Below are 23,275 nucleotides of genomic sequence, written 5' to 3'. Positions count from 1 at the left end.
GTTGATTTTTACGTAATGAAAAGGATTTTTTTTATTATTGATTTCATTAATTTATACAATGATAATATTATTGTTCTACAACAATGCATATACGCTAATTATTGGTTGGTAGCTAGGTTTTAGGCTAAAACATCTTTGAAGAGAACTTTATAAATTATATTATATAGAATAATATCTTGGAAGATACTAGTGTAATTCAAGTTTCAATGCAACCAACAAACTTTATAAATTAGTTAAATTAAAGCAGACATAAAACAAATGAATGGAAGATAACTTAATTTGGAAGATATGGCCTCCAACCACAAACGGATTGATATATTTATTGATAATTAATATATCTTTATTATATTTTATATAAAAAATATGTTATAATTTATATCGATATAAAAAATAAAAAATATTTTTTTTATTTTATTAAATTTATATATAATTTTTATTAAAATTTTAAATTATATAACATTTATATATTTTTTAAAACTATATCTCTATATCATATTTTAAATTACTAGTTCCACCGCATCCCATTCTTGGGCACTTAAAAGAAAGTGATAGCCATAGAGTGACTGATTACCTGAACCATAGAGTAAAGTCAGCCCAACGGCTTTGCAAGTTTGAACCACAGAATCAAGTTACTTGCCAAAAAATTGCTTTAAGACGGCCATTGGGAATCAATGAAGGTTCACTACGACATTTTTGACAATGCAAAGTGATAGTGACATCCAATTGTCTAAGAACGCAACCCAAATTTTAAAATTTTCACATTTTTGTTTCAACTAATTACATCTTTAATATTTGAATTTATATTATTTTTCGATTTGATATTTAAAGTTTAAAATTTGAGAATAAAACTATTTTTCTTATCAATTGGCATATGAAACTAACACTATTAATTAAATAGATGATAAATCCAAAATATCTAATACGACAAGTGTTGGCATGATATTTTGAGACACTAGATATATTTTTATTGATTTTTTTATCACATCACCAATTTGAAAAATGATATTAGTAAATAATTACTTTCATTTAAATTTAATTTTAAATATATTTAAACATATAAAAATATTATTAATGCGTTACTAATAAATTAGAATTAAAAGAACTTAAATAAATTTAAAAGAACAAATTGATTAGATCTTAAGCAAACTTATAAAAATATTAATTACATCCAGTTTGATTTGAATCTAATGCATCAACAACTCTCTTTTCAGAAGCGAGACGTTGATGAATTATACTTTAGTGGAGGAACCTACAAAGCATACTAAATTCTCTTTAAGTTATGATATATATATATATATATATTCCAACAAAAGCTTTTAACTACGCAAACTTTTTATTGTGCCAACCAATAATTGCACCCTTGGTTAGGAGGTTGCTGTTGCCATTAACTACCTCTTCGGCCTAAATTTGGCATAAATTTTTTGTGATGTTACATCTTGACTGCATGCCTTCTTTAACTTGACCTATCCCAAAATTTTCCTTGCCATTATGCAATATATATATAGATTTAAACATTTTCATCAAGTTCTAATTACCATCATGAGATTTGTATATATCAATAATTAGTTGATCAGATGACTTTTCTAAATAAGTAATTGTAATTAATAACTAGTTACGGGCTATTTTTTTTAAAGCAGCATCTAAAAGAAAAAAGTTAAAAAAAGAAAGAATACAATAAACCCTAAATTAAATTTGCAGCTAAAATAGGATACCATATAATAGATCTAAAAAAATTTAATTTCATCCAACAAACATAAATTCATATCATATTTGGTATATAAGATTATAATAGGATACAATAAGATAATATTATAAATAAAATTAGATTAAATAATGTCATTCTATTTTGTGTTTGATGTATATAAGAATTATGATAGGATAATTTATTTATTTATCAAAATTATCTGTCTTTAAAGTTTATATAATTTAAATTATTGATATAATTTTTAAAAGTATAATTGGATATGTAAGTTTAATCCAATGAATTAAAAATAATTATCTCCATTTGAGGAGAATTGAATAATCCTATGCCAAGAGGATATTAATCATCCTTACAATTCTTATCCTTCTCTTTAGATATAAATCAAACGTAATAAAAGATAATTATTATCCTATACTATCAATAATCCTATGCTCAAACATTACCTAAAGAGATAACACAATATTTTAGTTTTGGTGCAAGTAAACATTAGTGTTCAACTAGTGGTGCATTGGACAATGACATTCTATGTGATCATTTTAGTCAATTTTTTTTTATTTTTAATATATTTATTATTTTAATATAAAATAATAAAAAATTTTAATACACATGGAATATTATAAAAATATTAAAAGTTTAAAAAATTTTAAATACAGTATTTAATATGTTGCACTACAAAAATTCTTAATTTTAATAGCACTAAAATTTTAAGGGTTCATAAAAGTGCCAATAATTTTCTATTTTTATTTTTATTTTACTAGCTTAATAAAATTTTTAAGAACATTTTTAACCTATATATAATAACCTTATCTCTCTCACTTTATAAAACACTTTTATTTGAAGGTTCACTTAATAAAACACTATTATATGAGTGTTCACATAACGCATAACTTTACCTCTCTCACATGACTTAACAACTTTCCTTTGCATGTTTCACTTTTTTTTTAAATCTTTCTACTTTCACTCTCACTCTGAAATCGCTATCTCTTTAATCTCTCTCACTTTCACCACCTTATTCGATCTCTTTTTGATTTTTACCAGCTCTGTTACAAACTCTGCTACGGACTACCAATTTGTGTTGCAAACTTCAATTTCCTCTGATTGTAGTTAGGTATACACAATTCCTCTGCATTTCTTTGATTTTCATCTATTGTTTTTCAAATTTAATGAATTTTTCTTTAATTTTTTAAAATCCCTAATTTTTTCTTTTAGTTTCAACTCAATCATTATGCTAAAGTCCGTCAACACCAATAATAGAAAAAGCACTTCCGTTGTCTCTCCCAAATCTTTATTCTTATTCAAACTGTAGACACCCTAATTAGTCTAGGCCCAAGCCCATTGGGCCTGACCTAATAGAATCCAAAAATCCAGCCCAGTTACTTATTTTTTTATTATTTTTTATTTTATTTTTTTGGTTTTATCTTTGGTGGATTTTTCATATATTTATTTTTTATTTATCTATGATTTTTCATTTTTTTTATTTTTATCTTTTCTATTAAGATAAAAAAATAAGATTAAAAAATAAATAAATAGTAAAATAAAATAAAAAATTTTGGTCGTGGATGAGACTGGTAGAATTGCATATGGACTCAATTTGTATAAGATAAGAACTGAAGGTTGAGTTATGCTTAATTAGAAATTCTTTTGATTTTTTTCTATAAATATAGCTTTGAATCATGCATCGAGGATACGAGAAAAAACATAGAGAGAAAGGATATAGAGATCAAGTATATCACACACAAAAGAGGAAGAGACTATGCAACAGAAAGTAGAATAGCAAAAATAAAAAAAAAATTTTGAAGATTTCTAAAAAGATCTAGAAAATTTTCAGATTTCGATGAAATTTTTTAGCTTTTGGTGAATTTTTTTGCTTCGGTTAAATTTTTTGATGTTGATTGAATTTTTCGATAAGTTTTTCAGAATTTGATGAAGATTCCAGCATCGATTGAATTTTTTGACGAACTTCTAGCAAACCAACCCAGATTTTGACGACATTTTTTAGAATTAGATGAAGATTGAACCAGAGTTCATCCAGTTCTAGAGAGAAAAGAAAAGAAAAGGAAGAAGAGAGACATGCGAAAAGGAGAAATATGGTGAAAAAAGTCGAATTCAGCCTTATATACCCTATCAAAATGACGTCGTTTTGATGTTAGGAAACCTATCAAAATCCGCACGTTTTCATTCGGGCAACCTGACTCATAGTGCTGACCCACTTTTAACTCGTGTACTTATCGATCACTTAAGCCCAGTCGAGTTGCCTAGCCACATCCTTCGAGCCATTTTTTGTACCTTTAGCCGAGCTGCTTCAACCACCAAGTCGAGTCGTTTCTATTTTTTGGGTATTTTTTATTTTATTTAGTATTTTATTTATATGTTTGTTTATTTTTATTGTATTTTTGCATAAATAAATTTGGAAAAAAAATAAAAAAAGTAAAAAATAAAAAATTTTTAGAATAAATATTAATTATCCAATGATGAAATTCTTAAAAATTTCAAATGATAAATTTTTAAAAAATTTCTTAGGTGAGAAATTTTATCATAATTTGTCCCAAATGGTGGAATGATTTAGATAAAATTTTAATAACAATAATTAATATTTATTTTCAAACCAAAAAAAGGAAAAAAATAAAAAAAAGTAAAAAAAAAACATTAATAAAATTTTGAAATAAAATACAAATTATCCAATGATGAGATTTTTAGAAATTTCAAATGGTAAATTTCTTAAGAAATCTTTAGGTAAAAATTTTTTCTAAATTTATCCCAAATTGTGGAATAATTTAGAGAGAATTTCAATATAAATAATTGTATTCTTTTCCAAATTTGGTTGAAAATATTTGATAATTATCCAAAGATAAGATTCTTATAAATTTCAAATGGTAAATTTTTAAGAAATTTTTAGGTGAGAAATTTTTTTAAATTTGTCCTAAATGGTAGAAGAATTTAAATAAAATTTCAAGAAAAATAATTGTCATATTATTTCCTTCAAAAAAAATAAAAATAATTTCTAAATAGACCAAAATAATTAAGAATTTAGAAATTCAAAAGAGAAAATATTTTTAATTTGACCTAAATAGTAGAATAATTAGATATATTTTTAATAAATAAATAAATAAATAAAAATAAATTAAACATTTTTTTTAAGGCAGAGCCTCTTCAAAGAAATAAATGAGATCCTTGAATACTCTTGAGGTAAGAAAATATTTTTTAGAGTTCTGTCAGATTGATGAAAAAATCTTAAGAATTATTTTCAATATTCAATATAAAATTTAAAACCATTAAAATCAAGACCTTAAGATAAATTTAAAATAATATGGTACCATTCTTCGAATGAGCATTTGAGGGTGCTATAACCTTCCCCATATGTAACCAAACTCCTGAACCTTGTTCTGGTTTGTTGACCCAAACCTATTCTTTTGAAGACCTTTAATCAAGCTTAGGAGCTCCTTAAGAGAATAGATTCCTTAGGTGCCCAATCACACCTAGTTAAAAAGATTGATGATGACTCCATTTGTTAAGTCTAACTATAGATTTTATGGATCTATATGTTATAACATAAATGATTTCAAAATCTCCATCTCAGAGGTAACTATATAAAAAATTTTCTATTTGTTATATAGTTTTTCTTAGAGTTGTATAGTATTTTTTATAGCCAATTTTATTTTGCTTTCTGTGTTATATATATAGTTTTTGTAGAGTGTTTAGAGTTGTTAATTGTAGAGGGATTTTAAAATTTTGTACATGTGAATTTTGGAATATTTCTACATAATATGGGAGTTTATCAATGATATACTTGGGTTCCAATAATGGAGCTGAATTTTGGAGTTCATAATCCTATAGGTAAATTTGAAATTCTATTTTAAGTAGACACTTAAACTAGAATGCACCGAAAGTTTTCCATCCAAGAAAATATCTAAAATCATTTAAGGTGAATAGGTTAGATTTTCATTTCCTATCAGTCATTTATTGGTCTATTTGGCCCATGCTTGGCTTTTAAGAATTTGTAGATGTGAATTTTGGATGACTTGAAAACTTTACCAAACAAACTGTTGGTTTAGTAATAATATGCTTGGCTCTGAAAACATATTGGTTAACCTTGCTGTTCATTTCCTATAGGTCTATTAAGTCAATTGGAAATTCTATTAATTTAGTCTTATTGAATGCAATTTAAATGTTCTTAAAAAAAAAAAGATTGGGAATTTGGGATAAGAGGTTTCTTTATTGTTAGGTTAGAAACTTTATTAGTTATACCGGGTTTGTAGATATTTAGTTATTGGCAGAATCCCTGCCATGCAATGAATGCCATTGTAACACTTGTCCAATTGATGGGAAAATTACTTTTAGATTTAGAACATAATGTTGTCACAACTCAAATAGGCAAGCCAAAAACTTGTCATTTGTCATTTTCCATTCTCTGATCCAATACAAGTCATTTTCCAGCAAGTTTATACATATAGATTAAAATTTGGTAGTAGTCTTTTTCCAACTATAGTGTCTGTGTGTGTGTTTTTCTGGCATGCTATTTTGAATTCTCAAACATGAAAAGATTAAAAAATTTATTTTTTTATTAAGAAGTAAATATGGTGAAAATAGACCAGATTGTAAACACATCTAAATAGGTAAGACCCCATGGCTTTCGGTTGTAGCAGTTGTGTCTACCTTCGTCTTAGCTATTGTCATTCAAGAATTTGGTAGCTAACTATTTATTTAATTGATTTAAATAACAAAAATTTGTATTTATCATGTTTTTAAAGATTTACTCTTTTAAATGAAAGACCTTTTTTACTTCTTATACAACTACTTTTACTTGATTTTTGGTCATAATTAATTAGCTAAAGTAAGGTTAGAAGTTGAAAATAGTAGAGATGAAGAAGTACTTAGGCTACAAGATAAGTTGAAACTATGATAGATAAAGTTGATAATTTGAAAAAAAAAAAAGCAACTAAAGTATCGATTAGAATAAAAAGTTTCAAAAGTGAATGAACTTAAGGTCACTATAGCTTCACTTAAAAAGGTGAATGTTAAATTAGTTAAATTTGCAACTACCATGCAAAGGAGATTTCCACATGTGCCAAGCATGGACATCAATTCAATTGCTATACCAATAGGCAGTAGACATGTAACAACAATAAATATTATTATTAATTAGTAAATAATAATTATTTACTAATCCAAAAGTTGTATTATATTGTAAGTTTCAGATGCATCGAGTTCATTAGGATCACTACTTGCAAATAATTAAGGAAAAATGGAAACTTTGAAGATGATGCTATTGCATTAGTATTTTTATAACCTTTTGGTAATTTGATAGTTTTAGAATGATGTTCACTATTATATTTTGAGGATAATACTATTGCATTATTGTTGATAATTGGTATGTTGATAACTTTTTGGTGTTTTGATAGTTTCAATATTTGTAATAGGATTGGCCTTAGGTTGCAATTTGTCTTTGATGGTTATATGATGTTCTTAATAGCTTGTAGACATTGACAAATGATGCTACTATTGAGTTTTGTTGATTTTAATATTTATAAATCATAACATTGACAACCTTATTCCTAAGTCTTTTTTTTTTATGGTTGTTGAGAAAAAGAAGAAAAAAAATAGTGGGATGGTATGCAAATATTTAGGTTGTTTGAAGTTAGAATGCTTTAATGTTATGAACCATTTTGCAGTTGTGTTTGAGAACTTTTGTTAGTTAATTTTTTGTATTTGCTGAAAGTTCTATGTTTCACAATATCTATATCTAAGTAAGTACAAGAATGACAGATATTTAAGTTTTAGGAAAGGTATTCTAAACACCATAAAATCATCATAACTTTTTAACCTTAACTTTTTTTTTTTCTTTTCAGTCTTTAATTTTCTAACAGAAGTTGATGATAAATTGGCTAAAAAGAAATTAATTTAAAGAAATTCATGTTGCATATCGAAGCATTGAAGTTGAATATAGTCAAATGTCAAATTTCTAATTCTCTTAAATCATAAATGATTTTGCTGATGGACTTGCAAAATCTAAAATGCATAAAACTCATGATCTTTTAATTTTTTAACAACTAATCTCGTGGCTATGGCTGTGTTGGTTGTATTTTACCTTTGCTTTTTTTGAGTGCATTGTGTACTCTGTATCCCTGATAGTAGTACCCATAGCAACTTCTTCTCTTACTCTTTAAGTAGACATTAGTGGCTAGGTTGCATTAATAAATTATCAAATATCATGCTTTCATAAATTATCTATTTTTTTTAGAATATTAAAATTATTTTTAAAAAATAAAGTAATACTTTTAAGAATGATTCTAAGTGTCAATATGGCTCACTTAATAAATAAAAAAATTTTGAATAAAAATGTGACTTTTACTAGCACTTTAAAATGTATTTAAATTTTTTTTACTTATAACAGTAGTTTAAAGTGTCCAAAAAAGTCATGTTGTCAAATACATGTTTAACCTTGGTATCGGTAGGGGTGTAAATGATACATTAGTACACGCAAGCTACTCGAGTTCAATTTGAATAAAATTCGAATTCAGCTTAATTATTATTGAGTCAAGCTCGAGTAGCTTGACTTATTGATCAAGCCGAGTTCGAGCATTTTTATGCTCAACTCAAGAAGCTCGTGAGCTTAATTGAGCTTTTATATTTAAATATATTTTTATTATTTTAATTAACAAAATATCTCAAACTCGAGCTCGAGCTTGAGCTCGAGCACAAATAATTGAGCTTTTGTCGAATATAAGAATCAAGCTTATTTTTACATATTAATCGAGCCTAATAGAGCGAGCTCAAGTAGCTCGATTTTTATCTCGAGTCTAGCTCGAGCTAAAAAAAATAATACTCGATTGAGTTCGAGTCGAGTTTTGAGTCTCGAATTTTGAATCGAGCTTGAGTTCGAGCTTAATATTATATCAACTTGAACTTGATCGATTACACTCCTAGGCATTGGTGACCAGACTATCAGAAAGTTTTCACCGTCACTCACCTAGCCAGCGATCAATTAACGGTTAAAAAATTATCGACAATAATAATAGCAGCACTTTTTTAGTATTTTACTAACACTTATAAGTGTCGATAAAAATGACTTTCTTTGTTGTATTGTGATTATTTTTTTGTTATTGACTTTTTATGCTATGTTAGGAGTAGTGTGATTTTTAAATTATTTTGTGAATTGTATGATCTTTTTATTTTATTATATATTATAACATTTTTTGTGAAAACAAAAATAAAAACAGTAAAAAATATATCATTTTTAATGAAATAAATTTGATTTTTATGTATTTTATATTTCTATTTATTATTATAAATTTTTAAGACTTTAATCTTTTGTTTATTGTAAATAATAATAATATTAGTATTGATGATGATTAATTCATTAGTGATTATTGATATTTTGTATATTTTTTGTATGTTTATATTTTTTTCATGAAAATATTTATTTAGAAAAAATTAAAGTAAAATTAAAAGAGAGAAAATGAGGGAAAAAAACTCAATTATCACTTTTTTTTTCTTTCCTTTCCTTTTTTAAAATTTTATTATGAAAAATATTTTCTAAAAAATGAAAGGAAACTATTGGTTTTAAACCAAACAAGAGTAGAATCCTAAATTAATTAAGCTAGATCTAGAGTGAGCTAAAGTTGGGTTAGGTGCACAAACTTTTTGTCGGAATATGTAATAAATTAGGTTGAATCTTTGGATATGCAAATCAAGTCATCATAATTTTTTTTCTTTTTTTTTTCTCTGTTCTCTTTCTCTTCTCTTATTTTTCATTTTTTTTCTTTATACCTTTAGATTTTTTTTCTATAAATTCAAACAATTAAAGTTATAAGCCTCCCAATTACCTAGATTTTAGGGTCCGACTACCAAGTTTATCATACTATTCATTATAACTGGGCTCTATTGGTTGATGCCAGATTAACCCAAAATTTGTCTAGAATTTTCTCTTTTCCTCTTCTACGCTTTTGTTTAAATAGATTTCTCAAAAATCAACCTTAAATTCATATATTTAATTCCAAAGCCATGACCTTTTTGCCATTATTTAACCTTCTTTCCATCGATCAATTCCTTTAAAGTTTTAGTATTTTACACCCCTATCTTTGCATTTCCTTTTCAATAACATAGATTTCTAAAAAGAGACCAATGTCGTGAGCCACCATTGTAATTGCCATTGACACAAGCTCTATTATTTTCTTTCTTTGCTTTCTCATACCTAAATTGAAAAACCTTTAAATAACTTTTTTAAACACCTAAACAACCTTAAAATCAATATCTTTCTCCTAACTTTTTCTTTTATGTTTGTGTTACTTATTTTTTTAAGGATGATGCTATTGTTTTTTTTTTTTTTTTCCATATTTGGTTGTGATTTTTTAGGCAAAAAAATGGGATTTTTTTGTTACAAAAAACTTTCAAAAACTCATGCAACAGAAAATGTAAGAATTTGATACTAATTATAAGAAACACCTAAAACAATATTATTTTAATGTAAAGAAAAAGAGAAGAGAATAGGTTATTGAATCTTGATGGGTAGGCTTAGGGTCATTTTTTTTAGGTTTAAAAAGGGGAATTTTGTGGCTTATCACTCTTCAACTAGGTTTGGTTTGAATATTATTGTTGTTAAGTTTCACTAGAATTTTTGTAGCTTGTAATTTGTTTTTTGTTTAAATCCATTTTATAACAACAATTGAGGGGCCACATGGCCTTCAATTGTATCATCAATTGATTCAATTTCTATAGTCTCGATTAGGACTTGGTTTTGCTTCTGGTGGGGAATTTTTTTATGATCGTGGTGTTGAGGGCATTTGTGGTAGTTTGATAGTGGTGAAAGGATTTGTGATTGTCTATTAAAGGATACTAATGGTGGGAATTGGTAGTTTAATGGAAGCAGAGGGGCTTCAACTAGGTTGTGATAATTTTGGTAATAGTGGTTTTTAGTTGTAGAAGGGTTGATGGTGGTTTGAGTGTTGTGTTGATAGTAGGTGATAATGGCATGGTGGAAAGTGAGTAGCCTCATAGTGGCTGCAACTTGATGGAGGTAGAATAACGAGGTTTAAGGTTAGGACATAAACAATAGCTAGCATGAAATTGATAAACAAATTACCTTCAATTGCCATTTCAATCAAGAAAAAAATTAATGATGTAGCATAAAATGTCTATTGAGGATTATCAGGGTTTATTTTCAATAGTATGTTATTAATACTTATCAAATGTGAAATAGTATTTTTGTTTTTACAATTGACTTATTAAATTTTATTGATCAATTTCAATTTTTATTTGTTGAACATGTCATTATTTCCATTTTAAAACTTCTCTTAAATCTCGTATTCACATTATGTTTAGATTAATTTAGCAAAAGAAAGAAAAGAAAGATATTTTTGAAAGAAAAGAAAGGAAAATGTTTGTGCATGAACTTAAAGAGGATAAACACTTGAGGAAGGGAATCAAAGTCAGGAATAAAGACTTGAAAGCGTTTCGGTGTTTGTACTCTAATATTCAAATTAGTGAGTGAGGAAAGAAAAGAAAGAAACCAAAGAATGAGAGAATGAGAGGAATGAGCTGTTTAACTTTGGGAATGTGTGAGGTCTTTATACTTGAACTAACTTGGAATAGCTTAGCTTGACATATGATGGATCTAAGCTGATGTGGCCTAATAGACTCTAACAATAAAATGACATGTCAGCATGGTTAAATGTGCATAAGTGGAATGAGTTGGTCATCCACGTAAGTAGTTACAAGAGGTGCGATGCCAGTAATCTTGACCATACACCTCTTCTATAATGGTTTGGCCATGTTTAATAAGCCAAAAGGCAAAAATGCTTAGCTTGGTAAAAATATAAAATGCTCTTAAGATCTTAAGATTAAGATATTTCTAATTACTCAAAAGATTATTTTACCCCTAAAGTACTTGATATCTACATTAAAAAAAAAATACTTCACTTTTATGTGAATAGCTAAATTGAGTAAGGGAAATGAAAAAATAAATCCTTTGTTTGTTTAAAGATTAGAAAAAAAAAGGAAAGTACATAACCAATGTTTGGTGCATAGGATGATGGATTGGATAGAATGATAATCATATTTTATTATGTTTGATTTGTATCTAAAAAAATGGATATGATTATAAGGAGGACTAATCATCTTCTTCGTATAGGATGGTTTAGTCCTCTAAAGTAGAGAAGATTATTTTTAATTCATGAGATTGAACTTACATATCTTATTATATTCTTAAAAATCACATTACTAATTTAAATTGTATAAATTTTGAGGAAGGATAATTTTGACCAATATATAAATTATTCTATCCTAATCCTTACACACATCAAGCACAAGATAAGATGATATTATTTAATCTAATCTTATTCTTAATATCATCTTATCCTATCCTATCATAATCTTGTACACCAAATATATCCTTAGGTAATGTTTGGTACACAAAATATGATAAGATAAGATAAGATAAAATAATATTATAAATATGATTATATTAAATAATGTCATCTTATTTTGTGTTTGATGTATGTAAGGATTATGATAGAATAATTTATTTACTTGTCAAAATTATCCTTCCTTAAAGTTTATACATTTTAAATTATTGATGTAATTTTTAAAGGTAAAATTCAACATATAAGTTTAATCTCATGGATTAAAAATAATCCTTTCTACTTGGGAATGATTGAATAATCATATACCAAGAGGATATTAATCATCCTTACAATCCATATCCCTATTTTTAGATACAAATTAAACATGATATAAAATGATTATTATCTTATCCTATTAATAATTTTATACATTAAACATGACCTTAGGTAATGTTATATCATGTTTGATTTGTATCTAAAGAGAGGGATAGAGATTATAAGGAGGATAATATCCTCTTAGTATAAGATTATTCAATCCTCTTCAAGTGGAGATGATTATTTTTAGTCTATTGGATTAAACTTACATATCTAATTATACCCCTAAAAATTATAACAATAATTTAAATTGTATAAACTTTAAAGAAAGATAATTTTGACAAATAAATAAATTATCCTATTATAATTCTTACATACATCAAACACAATATATGATGGCATTATTTAATCTAATCATATTTATAATATTGTTTTATCTTATCCTATTATAATTTTGTGTACTAAATATATTCTAACTATATTATATTATATTATTTTAGTTTCTCATCATGATTTGATTATATTTTACGTTGGTCGTTATTCTATCACAACCCTTCTCGCTTTATTTGGACTTGGAACCTACAATTTAGTAATATATGGGATTATATTATATTACAACCTAACATGATTCATTTTTTTATCTTTATACAATCGACTCTGGAGTTATGAGATATAATACTTAGTTTGTTGTTATTGTTGTTTATATTATATTATTATTATATTATTTCAATTATATCATTTTTTAAATTAAACGTATAATTTTTTGTGAATAATCTCAAAATTAATTGTTTTAAGTAAATTTGAAAGTAAAAAATAAAAATAATTTCATTTAAAGAGATTTTTTTTATTAATCTATAAAAAATTGTATGATCGAAATATTTTATACAACTATATATATATATGTATTCAAATTTAATAACAATCAAGAAATTTAAGAGTTTAAATATTTTTTATTAAGATAAAATTTTCATAAATTTATATAAATATTAATATTTTCTTATAAGTTCAAAATGTCTTAGTATAAATTTGTATAAATATCAGTGTATCAAGGTTATATATTATTAATTAATCACAAAATGACATGTTATAAAAAATTAATTTTATAATTTTTGTTAAAATAAATTATCTCATATCTAATACATTTTCAATATCTTGTAGTATTATATTCAGATTAAATTTTTTTATTTATTACTAATTGGTTTTAAGTTAAATGTTTAACATTATATCAAAATTAGGATTTTCTTTTAATTGCCCTTTTCTAATTTATCACATGGAAACCTTTTTCTATCTTCGTCTACATAAAATATAGGCCTATTAAAATAGGTTATCTCACATTTATTAAATTTTTAATATTATGTAACTTTATATTTAAGTTAGGTCTATCCATTTTCTGTCAATTAATTTTAAGTTGGATATTTAATAATTTTAAAACTCTAAAAGGTAAATATACTTAATTTAAAAATATATTTAAAATTAATTTTTATGTTATTCATAAATATTGTTATTTAAGTTGAGTTCTATCACTTATTATCAATTAATTTTAAATTAAATACTTAATAATTTTAAAACTTTACAAGGTAAATATACTTAATTTAAAAATATATTTAAAATTAATTTTTATGTTATTCATAAATATTGTATAACATCTATATAATAATGCTTGATAAGTATAAATCCACCTAACAAACTCAAATATATTTTCTTATTTTATCGTTTTGAAAGCTATCTCTTGCTAAATTGTCCTTTCATTGCTACGGTTCACCGATCAACATCATCACTTCTTTAATAAATAAAAATAAATATGAAAAAAAAGGAAAACTAGCACGTCAACGCCGGTAAAAATTTCTTTAATTTAAAAAGTATTCTGGATCAAAATAGAATCACAAACCAGTTGGTGACGTAAGTAGCATTGTGGCTGCGTTTAGAGGCGGGAGTTTCTTTTATTTCTTTGCTCTTTTTTTCCTGCGAAAGCGGAACTTTGAAGTTTTGTCTGAACAACAAGAAGAAAAAACAAAAGAAAGAAGAAGAAAACAAAGAGTTTTGAGATATCTTGTGTGGCCATGGCAGCTCGCAGAATCACTTCATTGCTTGCTCGTTCTTTCTCTGCTTCGTCTTCTCTCTCTGCTTCTCTGCTTTCATCTCTAGGTGTCTACTCTACTCTTCGATTCCTTTCTTTTCCTTGTACCCTTTTGTTCACTTTTAAAAAAAAAAATTTTTCCTTTAACTTTATGTTTTCAGCTATCCTTTTTTTTTTTTTTTATGAGGAAAGGCTCAAACTTTATGCAACGATTTTTTGGAAATTTTTGAAAATTTTATTTGAAGATCTGTTCTTAGAAGCTTTTGTTTAATATTTAATTTCTTTGCTTTTTGATCAGTTGTCTTACTAATCTAAATAAAACTTGAGTTTGTGTCCTGCTTAAAAAAAAAAAAAAATACCAGTACTATATGCGAGAACCTCTGTCACCTGAGAAAAACGGAGCAAGAAACAGAGTCTGGGTCTATTACAATTTACAAAGTCAACATATTTTATAAATAGACAATAATATTTGGAAGTCGCTTACTCACTGTTTTCCAATTAATTTCCCTCTTATCACATAATTTGTCGTGGAAGAAATTTACTCTCTGTAAAACTATAAATGTTCCAGGGAGAAACAGTAGCAAGAATGGAGGTTTCAAGAGGTTTAGCACTGCTACAGCTCTGGAGGAACTGATTGTTCCACCAGTTCAAATTTCTTACACTCAGAATCTAATTGATGGGAAATTTGTAGATGCAGCATCGGGTAATCTAACTTCATCAAATAAAGAGATTAGCTTTTGTTTTGTGTCATGGACAAGTTGTGCAATTAAGCTGATGCTAGAAATTATTTATACATTGAACAGGGAAAACATTTCCTACATATGACCCTCGTACTGGAGAAGTGATTGCACATGTTGCTGAAGGTGATGCTGAGGATATTAACTGTGCAGTTTCTGCTGCTCGCAAGGCATTTGACGAGGGACCATGGCCCAAAATGAGTCCCTATGTAAGAATTTCCCCCTTTCTATCTCTCTATCTCTTTGCATTTTCATCTGGGATGGCTTTATAATGCGAAAGGTTTCTGATTTTTTAATGCTTTTGTTTCAGGAACGGTCACGGATACTGTTGCGCTTTGCTGATTTGGTTGAGAAACATAGTGAGGAGCTCGCAGCTTTAGAAACATGGAATAATGGAAAGCCTCATGAGCAGGCTGCTAAATCTGAATTGCCGTTGCTAATACGTCTTTTTCACTACTATGCTGGTAGGATCACTGAGACAAATTAGATTTCATTTGCGTTGTCTTGTTCATTGTTTTCGTTTTTTTATCATGACTTTCTCTGCAAACGATCCAGGTTGGGCAGATAAGATCCATGGGCTAACAGTTCCAGCTGATGGACCTCACCATGTTCAGACGCTGCATGAGCCTATAGGTGTTGCAGGACAGATAATTCCATGGAACTTTCCTCTTATCATGTTTGCTTGGAAGGTTGGGCCTGCATTAGCATGTGGCAATACGATAGTCTTAAAGACTGCTGAGCAAACTCCTTTGACTGCTTTGTATGTGGCTAAGTTGTTCCATGAGGTAAGGACAAGAATAATCAGAATTATTAGATTATCGCTAGAATTAAGGGTTGAATAAAAATGTCTGAACATCCTTTAGTCTTTTGCTGGTATGAAGCTAGTATAAACCTCATGGAAAAATGCCTTTCGCTTTACTTTGGTACTTCTACTGAAAGTCAAGCGATGTGCAAATGAACATAAGCATCCAAGACGAGCCACAATTCTTTTGTATTGTGCAATGACTTCTTGTTAGATAGGAAGTTGACTATATATTGAGATATTATTCACTTTCTTTAAAATTACTTTAGTCACTTTCATATTCCCTTAACCCATATTGACACCATTTTGATCACCTAAGGCACAATCTTGAAATCTTACCTAAATTCCGTGCGACAGGCCGGTCTCCCTCCAGGTGTTCTGAATGTAGTTTCTGGCTATGGTCCAACAGCTGGTGCTGCTCTTGCTAGTCACATGGATGTAGACAAGGTATCATAATTCTTCAGTGAGCTTGGGATCTTCTACCTTCAATATCAATTCATAAGTAGATATTGTTATTTGAAAGCCTATAATGTCAACCTTTAAATTTGTAAAGGAACAGAAATGGCAAGGTACATAAATGATGTCTGCTATCGTTGAAATCAGTTGACTCTTTATTGTCTGCTCTGGTCCCTGTTACATACATGCGACTCTTTCCTGCAGAATGCACGACTTAATTCTTGTTGTCTTACTTACACGAATGGTTCCCTTCCACCAAAAAAATAAGTTACACCTATGGACTCCAATGATGTCACAGCAACAATTTTCATTGGGCTATAGCTGTATGTAACCTGATAGGGAGTTTGGGCTGTTGTGTTACCGAAGCAAGAAGATAAATTTGCTAACTTGTTCTGTAAAATGAAGCACTGATTTGACTCAGATATACCTTGCCTGCATTTAGCGTTTAAATTCCCCATTTCTTGTTGGCTATTGAGTTCCGTGGATTGATTAGCTGAAACTCCCTAATGAATTGCATGATAAAATCTTGAAATGGATTTTAGGAACGTGAACTATTTCAATTTTTGTGGGAAGCTGGAAGGCTTCTACATCTGTAGCAAAGGTTCTTCTTTGATATTCAATGTATAAGAGTACAAGACCCACATATCCAAATAGAAACAAAAAAATTTGCAGCTGCTGCAGTTGTGCGCTATAAGCCTTGTGTATATGCTTTGGAAACCAATGATTAATGCCATTAAAATTTTGTTTGCAGGTTGCATTCACAGGATCAACTGATACTGGTAAGATTGTGCTTGAATTGGCTGCAAAAAGCAATCTTAAGCCAGTAACATTAGAGCTTGGTGGGAAATCACCTTTCATAGTATGCGAAGATGCTGATGTTGATAAAGCTGTGGAGCTTGCACATTTTGCTTTGTTCTTTAATCAGGTTCCTTTTAATGAGTTGCTTCCAAAGTTGAATTCACATGAAATTTAGGATGTTGACCCAGTAGACTTATGTAGTGCTTCTTTCTTCAGGGGCAATGTTGCTGCGCTGGGTCTCGCACTTTTGTTCATGAACGTGTGTACGATGAGTTCCTAGAGAAAGCAAAGGCACGTGCATTGAGACGTGTTGTTGGTGATCCCTTCAAGAAGGGTGTTGAGCAAGGTCCTCAGGTAATCTCACGTGGCCCCATGTCTCTCTCTCCGAAGAACTCGATTCTGTCTGTTTAAAATAGGCGCATTGCAAAGCTTAGAACCGAATCTTATTATTGCAAGCTAACCTTATTATGCAATTCTAAGAGTTATTCTAGAATGTCTACAGTTATGTGTATGTATATTTTATCATTTGATCAAAACCACATGAAGCACTGTGATCTGATGTCTCTATTGATGTCATCAAAATCTCAGATTGACTCACAACAGTTTGAGAAAGTTCTAAGGTACATAAGATCTGGCATTGAAAGCAATGCAACCCTTGAATGCGGTGGTGGCAGACTTGGAACAAGAGGCTATTTCATCCAGCCTACTGTTTTCTCAAATGTTACAGTAAAAACCTTCATTTCCTCTGGCATAAATACATTTATCATTAGTTATCAACAAATTACCTAACATCATTCATGCATTCTAATTGAATAGGATGATATGTTGATAGCAAAGGAAGAAATCTTTGGTCCAGTGCAATCTATCTTAAAGTTCAAGTAAGTGAAGAACATTCCAATCGCATATTGATATTCCTGATCATGACTAGAATTGAATTGCGACAATTCTCTGTTTGACCTCCATCCTCAACAGATAAAATGATTTCAGTCAAAACCTATAGCATTTGCTCATAAAAGGAGGAACTATTTGTCAAATTATGGGATGTTTGTCATTGCTGCAAAATAGATAGAGACTAGGTTTAATGGTACAATGAGGAAAAAAAAAAATCTCTTTATCTCATGCCATATAGAAAAGGATAAAGTCATCGATAACACCGAATATAGTGAAATATTTAATGTCATACTTAAATTGTAAAAATTTTTTATGTGATATCTTAATTATAAATCTGTTAATTAATATAGTACTTGAAAGACTATTTGTCAATCACGTATCATCATTTAGGGCTAATTACGTTAGGAGTGAGTATCACATTAGTTAACAGATTTATAATTCAAGTATCATATTTGATATTTTTAAAATTCAAATATTATATTAAATATTTCATTATAATTCAGATGCTATTGGTGACATTAATTCAATAAAAAACAAGTTCATATGTATTATCATTTATTTGACATTGGAAAAAAATTGAACCAGGGATCTTGATGAAGTGATTCGAAGGGCAAATACAACCCGGTATGGTTTAGCGGCAGGAGTTTTCACCAAAAATATTGACACTGCCAACACCTTGACAAGGGCGTTGAGGACTGGGACTGTATGGATAAATTGCTTTGATGTGTTTGATGCTGCAATTCCTTTTGGTGGATACAAAATGAGTGGCATTGGCAGGGAAAAAGGGATCTACAGTCTTCATAACTATTTACAGGTGAAGGCAGTTGTTACTCCTTTGAAGAATACGGCATGGTTGTAATTTTATCAGATATCCTACCTTTGATCCAACCTTACGTCTTTATAAAATCTTTGTTTTATTTGGAATACAATAACGGTAGCATGCTCAGTTTGTAATTATGCAATGGAAGGGAAATCATCATGTGGATCAAAATAATCATTGTCTTCTTCTTAACTGCTCAATGATTGTGCTGCATGTCTTGCCTTTTGTTGGTATTGGATACTATCAATGAATGGAACTATATATTTTCCTCGAGTTTTTTTTTTATCATATTATTGTGATTTAAGATCTTATTTCCTAAAGTCTTATAATTCTAAACTTATTTTTTAATATAATATATATATATATATATATTTAAGAAAAACAATAGTAAATGTTTAGATTTGAATTTTAAATCTGTTTGTCACCTTTTAAATATATATGAACCAGGAGAACTAATTTTCTATCCAATATATAATACTTGTTGCTTAACTCGGGTTTTAATATATAACATTTATGTCAAAAAGGTCTTACATTAGTGGCAAGGAGATATTAAAATAGTGAGATTTTAGATTCAAGTTTCATTGTGCATAAATTTGATTCAATTTATATTGAATTTATCTAATTGTTTTTAGTTAATTGATTATTTAATCATTTTATATATATATATATATGAATACAATATTTGATTATGTTTATAATTTTTATTGTACTGATAATTTTAAATATATATAAAGAGTAGGATCTATTTACGATAGAGTAAGTATTATATATATATTACTTTTAGATCAAAATTAAATGCATAATATTTATATTAAATTATTTTTTTAATGGTTAAAAAAAAATTTACCTCAATATAATTGAATCCCTTCTTATATATATATATATATATATATGTATGTATAATATTTGTAACCTTGTCATCAACGTGTCAATCCTGTTGCCCTTGATCAAGCCTCCGTAGCAGTCAAAGTCTTTTGGGCTTGTGTTAATTAGTAGGGGTATTTATTCAGTTACTTTGGGTAATTTGAAATTGAATTATCTAAAATTAAATTAATTAAATTAAATTATTTTATTTTTGTTAAGTGAATCAAATTTATTAATTTTAAACATTAATTGATCAAATTTAATTTGATTTTTTCGATTAATTTTTTAAGTTAACTAAATAATTAATATATTTAAATTATATTATATTTTAAAATTTAAATTTCTCATATTTTAAATAAATTAAATAAAATTATCTAACAAAATATTCAAATATCAAAGTATTATATTAAAAAACTCTAACAATTTATGAAATAAAATAGTCAATTTAATATATTTTTTATTTTATATTTGGATTTTTTTTATATTTTGGTTAAATTTCAATTAATTTGGTTTTTGAATCAAATTAATCGAAAATTAAAATTTTTAAAAAAATTACTTTTATTAATCGATTGTAATTAATTTAATAACTGATCAATTAATTGAATTAAGTCGATTAAATCATTAATTCAATCAAAACTGAATTATAAACATTTCTATTAATTAATGTTTTGGGTAAGTTTTATTTCCAAAGCCCACTCTTAATCCATCACATAACAAACCCAATAGCTTTTCGAGACTTGGGTTATATTGGTTTTACATTGATCTGGGATGAAATGGCTAATTTCATTAATCCATTCTCAAAGTTATTTTAATATTTATATATATTAATTCATAAATTGTTATGCTATTATAATATTAAATGTTTTTTCGTTAAAATAGTAAATTTTTTTTTAAATTTAGATAAACCCTTATATTTTTATTACATTTAAATTAAAATTTTAATATTTATTTTGCATCTGAATAAATTTTTAATTTCTAATTTGTATTCAAATAAGATTTTAAAATTTTAATTTATACCTAAATAAGTGTCAAACATAAATTATTCTTTCACTTAAAAAAAATTGGATACAAGTCAAAATATAAAAATTTATTTGGATATAATAAAATATAAAAATTTATTTTTTAATAAATAAAATAATTAAGAATTTTTTAATATTTTAACTGTCTGCTTAAAGAGCAAAGTGGTTTTCATTAATAAATGAAGTTGAATTACAAACTTCAAAAGAAGATTCCAAAACATAGATAATAATATGAACGAACCCAAAGAAGTCTAGAACCCCAATTCTCGTACCCCATAGGGGCAAGTGATTAACAAATAATTCCAGTCAAATGAGGCTAAAACAATCAGGTAATAAAAAGACGGCCTTCCAGACATTCCGTCAAACACCCTTCTCGCATGAAGTACAAGTCATTCAAGAAGCACCTGCCATTTGCAAACGTTTCTCATAATGTTTTCTTAAGTGTTTAAAAGAAAACACAAGGTTTAAAAATAATGTAATATGCATTTGTGAAGAAAAATGAAATTTGAAAATATGGAAAACAAATTTAGAATGAAATTAGGCAAGAGTAGTTGAATGCCCTTGTAAATCTCTTGTAGGATTTTGTCTAGAACAGTTGAATGCCTTGAGAGGCAAATGAATGGCCGATAAAATTTTACATTCTATTTGAGATTTTAGCCGAGGCAAATAGAATGCCCTGAGAGGGAGCAACGACAAACCGTCCTTATAGCCTCTGGGAACTTTGGCCCCCAAAACTTGAAAGTTATTCTATAATATATATATATTTATATATATATATAAAATATCTTATTAATTATTTCATATATATTTAAAATAAATTGACTCTCACATTAAAATTGTTATTTTTAATTTAATTTTATACATTATAATTTAAGAGGAATTAAATTTATATTATTATTTGACTATTTATTTTTATATAAGGAATCATTATTCATAAACTTTAAAAATCATAGACTTATCATAAATATTAAATCATACAAATATAAATTTGAAAAAACAAAAAGCATATCACCTTTTTAACTTCCTCAATAAAATTTCAAGTTTTCAACCAAATATCAAGGGTATATATGGGTTTTTTAGTTGACTGTATTTACCTTCTTATATATTTGCGATTGTTTTAATTTTTTTTTTTCTGTTTAATATAACCTCAAATGAATTATATTAATTTTTTGAAGTTTTTATTTTTCTTGAAGTAACTATATTTCACATATATAAAATAACTATGAGTATAAAGGTCAGGCAATCTAAATATATGAAAAGAACTTTAAAAAAAGAATATATTTATATTGAACATGTACTCGTTTTTTTATCTTTACATTTGAATCCAAGTGATATAACAAATGAAAATATATATAATTTGGGTTGATTCTCTTAAAATCAAATGGTAAAATCCAGCACCCAGAGATAAATCAACTTCTTTGCAAGATTTTACATTCTGTTTGAAAATTTATCTTAAGCATTGCAATGACTATCTTTCGTATTTTTCTTCCTCTAATTTTTCCCTTTCATCAAAGAACAATGAAAATGATTTCTTTCAACTTTTATGCTCACTTTTTTCATTCTCCCATTTGTTATCCTATCAAACAAAGCTTATTCATTAAAAATAAAAAGTCCACATTTAACCAAATGTTCTATATTATTTTAGTCCAAAAATTTATTATATATCGAGATTCATAAATTCTAATTGGTTACTCTCCATGTCGTTGCAACGGTTAAATTTTATTAAATAGATTTAAAAAACCGTTGGTTTAATTTAATTTTTAAATAGCTATGTTTTTTGACTTGTTTTAACATATGTTTAATTTTTTTAATTTTTAAAAATATAGATTGATGAATTTATATTTTATTATTTTGTAAAAATTATTTTAAACTATAATTCTTCCAAATAAAATATTTAAGTAAAGAGAAAAATAAAAAATGAAAAAATATAAATAAAAATGAAAAAAATACAATGCTTAAAAGATTTCATAATTTTTTTAATATGAATCTTTAAATATTGGATTCAATATATATATAAGAAAAGAGTTTAACTTATATAAGTATAAAATTAAAAGTCTTACATCTTATTTTTAATAATTAATTTTAATAGATCAAAAAGATAAAAAAGACAAATAAAAAAAATTTAATCTTATTTCTTAGATTTATTGAAATAAATTTATAAAAAGCTATAAAATTTTTAAATGTTATACTGATATAAATTGATCTTCGCTTATATTAAAATGTAAGGTAAAATAAACAAATTTAAAGTGGAAAATAGAAAAAAAATTATCTAAAAATTTCTTTAACTTTTTAGGTTGAAATTGGTTTTCGAATCTCTAAATACTTCTAAATCTAGATTTATCCAAACTGAAATTGGGCTGTAAAATGTGATTTTGGATTGGACTTTGGGAACAATCCCTTCTTTTCCTCTTTATTTTCTTTGTCTTTGTTTTTAAGCCTAAAACCCACACAATCAAA

The 23,275-nt window shown here is 27.0% G+C and overlaps 1 protein-coding gene across 1 annotated transcript; it reads left to right on the top strand.

Annotated features, from left to right (window-relative positions):
* The first annotated feature begins 14,236 nt into the window (after positions 1-14,236).
* On the top strand, positions 14,237-19,208 carry LOC111289111 (aldehyde dehydrogenase family 2 member B4, mitochondrial-like). The gene is made up of 11 exons (XM_022879999.2): positions 14,237-14,499; positions 15,000-15,134; positions 15,235-15,377; positions 15,479-15,632; positions 15,724-15,953; positions 16,328-16,417; positions 17,178-17,351; positions 17,441-17,578; positions 17,813-17,950; positions 18,041-18,102; positions 18,701-19,208. The coding sequence occupies exons 1-11, from the start codon at positions 14,415-14,417 to the stop codon at positions 18,972-18,974; spliced, it is 1,623 nt and encodes a 540-aa protein (XP_022735734.2). The 5' UTR covers positions 14,237-14,414; the 3' UTR covers positions 18,975-19,208.
* The last annotated feature ends 4,067 nt before the right edge of the window (positions 19,209-23,275 follow it).

The sequence above is a fragment of the Durio zibethinus genome, chromosome 17 (assembly GCF_047325235.1).
Source record: "Durio zibethinus cultivar Kanyao isolate XHJ-2024 chromosome 17, ASM4732523v1, whole genome shotgun sequence".
Lineage (NCBI taxonomy): Eukaryota > Viridiplantae > Streptophyta > Magnoliopsida > Malvales > Malvaceae > Durio > Durio zibethinus.
The sequence above is the reverse complement of the archived record's forward strand: the minus strand, read 5'-3'. Positions and strand labels throughout refer to the sequence as shown.

Coding starts and splice junctions, on each gene's coding strand:
- LOC111289111 (XM_022879999.2), top strand. CDS start 14,415: ATGGCAGCTCGCAGAATCACTTCATTGCTTGCTCGTTCTTTCTCTGCT. Junction 14,500..14,999: donor TTCTCTGCTTTCATCTCTAG/GTGTCTACTCTA, acceptor TAAATGTTCCAG/GGAGAAACAGTAGCAAGAAT. Junction 15,633..15,723: donor TCTTTTTCACTACTATGCTG/GTAGGATCACTG, acceptor CAAACGATCCAG/GTTGGGCAGATAAGATCCAT.